This window comes from Trachymyrmex septentrionalis, unplaced genomic scaffold, assembly GCF_001594115.1.
Source record: "Trachymyrmex septentrionalis isolate Tsep2-gDNA-1 unplaced genomic scaffold, Tsep1.0 scaffold9, whole genome shotgun sequence".
Classification (NCBI taxonomy): domain Eukaryota; kingdom Metazoa; phylum Arthropoda; class Insecta; order Hymenoptera; family Formicidae; genus Trachymyrmex; species Trachymyrmex septentrionalis.
The window spans coordinates 4,402,484-4,408,799 of NW_017306091.1; the positions used below are offsets into that span (position 1 = coordinate 4,402,484).

General features: G+C 35.1%; 1 protein-coding gene across 5 annotated transcripts; it reads left to right on the plus strand.

The window, feature by feature from the left end:
* The first annotated feature begins 1,131 nt into the window (after nt 1-1,131).
* LOC108755875 (ADP-ribosylation factor 6) lies at nt 1,132-4,599 on the plus strand. Of its 5 annotated transcripts, none has more exons than XM_018499262.1 (5): nt 1,132-1,379; nt 3,405-3,521; nt 3,745-3,848; nt 3,926-4,124; nt 4,288-4,599. In XM_018499262.1, exons 2-5 carry the CDS (start codon nt 3,440-3,442, stop codon nt 4,428-4,430), a joined length of 528 nt encoding a protein of 175 aa, XP_018354764.1. In that variant the 5' UTR covers nt 1,132-1,379; nt 3,405-3,439; the 3' UTR covers nt 4,431-4,599. The 5 variants fall into 5 exon arrangements, with proteins under 5 accessions (XP_018354764.1, XP_018354762.1, XP_018354763.1 ...); XM_018499260.1 differs by having other exon boundaries at nt 1,133-1,379; nt 3,410-3,521; XM_018499261.1 differs by lacking the exon at nt 1,132-1,379 and adding an exon at nt 2,541-3,051 and having other exon boundaries at nt 3,410-3,521.
* Nucleotides 4,600-6,316: the final 1,717 nt, after the last annotated feature.

Consider the following 6,316-nt stretch of genomic DNA (forward strand, 5'->3'; position numbering starts at 1 on the left):
GTATTTAAAATGCAAAATGCAAAATGGGTTTTTCGAATCCATTTTAAATGTAAAATGGATAAATAGATATTTTAAATAATTTTCAAAATGGTTTTTGAAATGCCCTAGCGAAAAAAAAATTTTTACAAAAAAATTATATAAATTGAGATAAAATCTTAGAAATCCTTAATTTTTCGTAGATATTTATAGTGGGACGTAGTGAGGTTTATTTGTCTCAGAAATGTATAGTTTTTCATAGATATTCATAGTGAGACGTAGAGTGACGTTGTTTGAAGGTGAAGGATTTCTTGATTTTTCAAACAAACCACACTACTCTACGTCCCCCTATAAATATCTACGAAAAATTAAGAATTTATAACATCTTGTTTCAGTCTATATAATTTTTCGTAAAAACTTTCCGTTAGGATGGTATACATTTTTTAAAGTATTGTATTTTACGTTTAAAATCCTTTTCCAACGGAATTTGATGCCCTGACTATAGTATTACAAATAAAGTTCTGACGAGAATATTTTAAATTTTTTAATATTATGATTTGAAAACGGGATCGTTTACTTGAATAAATCAAATTAATATGAGAAGCGCCGGTTACGGTCAAGATTAGATGTTAAGAGTAATATACATTTTTACAAATCTATATAGTATTTTACGTAAAGCTAGGACATTTATTTTTGTATTAAGATTCGACATTTATGGACTATCTGATATTAATTTTCTCTTTACAGTTTAATTTACAGTTTATTTAAATATTCATAAAAATCTTTGGAACTTGGTTCTTCTTATACGTCAACGATTCTAGGGAAAATTTGTGAAAACATAGGAAAACCATTTATTTATTTTATAAATAATAAAATGATAGATATGTTTCCATTTTAAATGCAAAATGAAAATGATTTTCCAAAAACCATTTAAAGTGGAATTATTTTAAATATTATACCCAGCCCTTATACTTATTACATTCTTTTGTGCGGACAGTACAAAAAGGACTAAACAATTCTGTAACATCTACCGAGATCTCGCGGAAGGTTGTTAGTTTCGTTGAGCGACGTGCGATAGCGCGAGGTGTCACGCAAACGATTGCAAAGCAAAGAGTGCAAAGCAAACGACGTGGCGCGGCGCGCGGCGCGTTCGCGTTGTGCGCTGCATGCGCTGTGCGCGCCGCAGCCCCGTAACCGTAATTCCTGTAATTTACGGAGAGACGTGACGACGACAATGCCGTCGTGTCGTGCCTGACACGACGATGAAATAACGCTTTTTCCTGAGCGTACGAGGTGGGAACTGTTAAATCGACCGACAGAAAATTATGCGCAGCGTTATTGTGATGTGTCCGTGTAGTATTATCAACAGTCAAGTACTCGTTCTACTCTGCAGATGTTTTTCGGTGAGTTGCTTCGCGCTCCTGTCTTCCCTCTCTCTCTGTCTCTGCTGGTTTCTCCAATCCCTCCTCTTGACCGCATGTCACCGCTCGAAACGGCGAATCGCGAGCCAATCGCTACAAACGAAACTACATTTTTCGTACGACTGTCTGGAAACGTTTTACAACGTTTTCGTCGCCAACGATCGATAGCCCGCGAACGTCGAAGCGAATTCTATCTCGGTCTTCTCTCCTTGCTCTAAGCTCTTATAGTTCTCTCTCTCTCTCTCTCTCTCTCTCTCTCTCTCTCTCCCCCTTCTCTCAGAACCTGTTACTATTACAATCCAGACATTCCTGACGTGCAGAACGAATTAGCGCAGCCCGATAAAAAGTTCGTTTCTGTCTCTTCGCCCACACATGAACACGCCTTTCCGTTTCGGGCGGCGCGGAGCGGAGCAGAGCGGAGCAGTCCGTTCCTTTCGTTTTGCACTTCCTGCACCTTTGATGTCGATCTCGACGACTTGAATATATGCGCGTTCCGTTAGGTATGTTTCAGCTGCACTTTTGTTACACCCTCTCCTTCCTACATTCAAAATAAATTTTTAAATAAGGGAGTTATAAATATATAATTTTTGAATCAGCTTCTTCAGTTTGTATTTCCCACATTTCTTTCCCTTTCCTCTTCTCCTTTTTGTAAGCTGATTGTACGTCCATTTCATTTTGAATATCATACCAAAAGCGATCAGAAATGCGATTGAAGTGTGCAGACCAAATTAAAAGGATAGGTATTACATCTATAAGCGACGTGTTTCATTAATTCAAATATATTACAGATTAACCGGATTAAATAAAATAATGAATATACAGAGATCAGGAAGTGATTATGTAACTTTTTTTCTTAAAAGGCGAAAACATGAAGAATAAAAAATACTTACCATCATCGTGGATGAAATTTTTTTTTCATGTTTCCGGTCTAAAGAAAAAGTTATACACATATGATTGCTATCCATTCACGATTATTCTACAAAATAATTCTATATAAAATTATCAAAATAATCTATATATAAAAAAAAAATATATATATATATTTATACACTAAATATAGGTGCTTTTCAATTAGTGACACAAGTCGACACAAATATCATTTTATCTTTCTGGCATTCAGTAAGTAACAAAGGTAAAACGACACTTTTGTACCTTTGTTACTCACTGAATGCCAAGAAAGATAAAAATGATGTTTATGTCACCAAAATGGAAAGCAGCCAATGTAGTCAACGCGCGAGGTTTTAAATCGAGCTGTCGTTTTTACTCAAATACTTTTTTCGATCTTATACCAGTGGAAACAAACGAAGGGAAATGCGAGGGATACGAACGCGAGATTATCTGTTTTGAATGCAGAAAGTGCAGCTAAAACGAGCAAATATCACGCACCGAGGATTACATCCTGTGTTATGGTCGTGGTGGTGGTGGTGGTGGTGGCGGTAGCGGTAGCGGTAGCCGATGATGTTCGCGCACGCAGATAGGTTAGGGGACGTGTTGGCCGCTGCCTCGTCCGTGTTTATCCGCGTTGCCGAAGAATCGAAGTCGCGTCTCGCCTACAGATCATCTCCAGTGCACGCGTCTCCAACCGCGATGAGAGATTCGTAGCGGAGGTTAGACGCCGAGGTAATCGTCGATCGATTCCGCGCGATCGAGAGCGGTAAGAGTGCACAGATAAGACGTGGGATTTAAACGTGGGCTTTAAACGATTTCCACGTCGATTTCCGCCAAGCTTGACACGAATACGATACGGCGAGAGCTTCGCTCTTTATTCCTCTACGCGACAGACCGATCGATCACCGTTGGTTTTTACGCGTCCGCGAGATCTTAACGTAATATCGTGCCAAAACTTGTTGTATGTGAATACGTTTTGTTAAATTGTATCCATGCATTCCATTATTATGATAATGACAGAAGATATCCGAGATCCGCGGTGACAGAAGGACGCGGTGCTGTTAGATAAGTTTAAAATTCCAGACAAACCGTTAATTATACATTGTGCACTTTGTGAAGTACAGGTGCCGGGTGCGTAGAACACAGCTGGCAAAATGGGCAAATTGTTGTCAAAGATCTTTGGCAACAAGGAGATGCGTATCCTCATGTTAGGACTGGATGCAGCAGGAAAAACTAGTATCCTTTACGACACTGTAATTACGAGTCTTACATATTTATTATTCCTACATTTATTTTACTTTTGATTTTTTTTCTACTAAGCAAGACGTTACATAATTTGGCTGCATCGTTTTATAATTGAATCAATTATATGTTATATAATGTATGATAATATGTAAAAAAAATATTTTTTAATTTGTCTTTCGTATATAAATTTACTTCCTTAATGAAATTATATCAGCAATATTGTATAAACTTAAACTAGGACAGTCTGTGACAACTATACCAACTGTAGGATTCAATGTAGAAACAGTTACCTATAAGAATGTTAAATTTAATGTGTGGGTGAGTATGAAGCTTTTTCTTTATAAAAGTGTAAATTATTTGCTCTTAATTAAATGAAATATTTCTGTTATTTTTAGGATGTAGGTGGTCAAGATAAAATACGTCCGTTATGGCGTCATTACTATACAGGAACGCAAGGACTTATTTTTGTAGTAGACTGTGCGGATCGAGATAGAATCGACGAAGCCCGTCAAGAACTTCATCGAATCATTAATGATAGGGAAATGCGTGATGCGATAATTTTAATCTTTGCTAATAAACAAGATCTTCCGGATGGTAAGTCATATTTACATTACGATATTTACATCGTTATTATATTACGATATTTGTTAGCAGTTATAAATATAAATAGTAAAGTAGATGCATTGTATACATGTGCTATCTTTATATAGTTTAGCACAACATACGAATTTTCGCCCGTACTTTGTTTTTTCTTTAGCAATGAAACCGCACGAAATACAAGAGAAACTGGGATTAACTAGGATACGAGATAGAAATTGGTACGTTCAGCCATCTTGTGCCACAACGGGAGACGGGCTTTATGAAGGCCTTACGTGGTTAACCAGTAATCATAAATTATGAGCAAATATTTATTTTTCACAAATTAGTTATATATACAGAGAATATACGTTTGCTTTGTATTTTTTATTTTAATTTATCATATGGAGGCTCCATCAAGACGAACAACAACTGACAATGATATATTTGACAACATCTTTTTTACTAGTACAGTTATCACAGATGCAAAGGGGGGGGGGAAGGGAAATGATATAAAGATGACTATTAATGGTGTGTTCCAATAATATCGCTCCTAGGGAAATAGTAATTTATTGTAAACGCGAGGTACCAAGGGTTTACGCGTGACCTTTGTTATACTAGCTATTTATCCCATGTCATGGAAATAATTACCGAATAAAGTTACGCTAGCGGGTTTAATACCGCTCTCTGTACATGTAACATATTCACACAAGTGTACTATTTCATGAGACACACAAATTGTACAAGTTAAAAAAAAAATTACGAGAATCTAGTTATGATATTAAGAGGTTCACGGATTCACAAGGATTAGTATACTGTATAACTTACCTTTGCAGGATCATATCTAATATCTAACTGTTATTTGAGCGGCAAGTACCTCAAGTTTTTAATGAAACGCAGCTAGAGATTTTTAACTTCGTAATATCTTGTTGTCAAAATGCTATCTAATGTGTATTATATAATATTCATACATATAGCTCGTGAGTATAATACGTGAATAAATTTAAAACCTGTATTGAGGCTTTATATAGTACAGCAAGATTATTCTGTTCGTAAACATCCTTGTTGTTTAGAGTTTTGTGCCGAAAAATTACTTTTCATTTATTTTCTTTTTGTGATGTCTTCCAAACTTGTGTATGTTTTTAAATTAGTTCTCATCTCTTTCATATTGTTTACCGATTGTTATTATGATTACGCACAAATCGCGGAATAAGAAATAATGCAATAAGGAGTTATCGGTTTACTGATACTGTGAGCTCAAAAACCAAAAAAGAAAACGAAAAGAAAACAATGTTTCAAAGAACATAACAGCATTGAATCTGCCAATATTTTTTACTATTTAAGTGAATATCGGATAATAAAGCATATTAGTATTAGGTAACGATCGGGTCGTTAAGGATATTTTAAACGGATGAGATAAATGTTTCCGTGATCATTTCATTTCTCATAGCATAATCTATAAAGTAAGATTAGTAAGAATATACTTCGAGATTCATAACTGATTCATAGAAGTTAACAAGTGTTCACAAAATGTTTGTGTATGATTATCGAATCAAATTAAGTTACGAGTAAATAACAGTGATGATACACACCTTGTAATTTGTAAATGCATTGACACCTTGTTTACATTCCATGATACATTAGCGAATTAGATTGTTAGAGAAACGTTTTAGTTATATGAATAATCTTCTACATGGATTATAACAAGAGATTTTTCCAGATGTAAGTTTGTATAACTTCCTCAACATCCGTACCATTAATGTTAAGTATCTTACTTAAGAGATGGTGTGAGATTGAGCATGCATCATCTGTATAAAAATCATAATCAGGCTTTGGAAATACGGAGCTGTTTTCCGGAACATTAGACGTATTACTTTGCACTCTATGGCTACGTATTATACAACCTTGTAAACGTAATCTCTACATTTTTTCACAACAACGTTTCAAGTAGCGCTATCATTATTGTGTATCCTTTCTAATCGTATAATATATATTATATAATTGTGTTACGTTTTTACCGTCAGCTTTAGCAGAAGTCATTTTCTCTTATTAAATGTGATGTTATGATGTTAATTGACGAAGTTTTATGTATATAAATATGTTTGATATGGTCCAGCTAATATGTCGAGCGTCTTATGTGTTCCATATATCCACACTAATATGCTATAAAGATAAAATGTAAGATGAAAATTACGAATTATATATATATA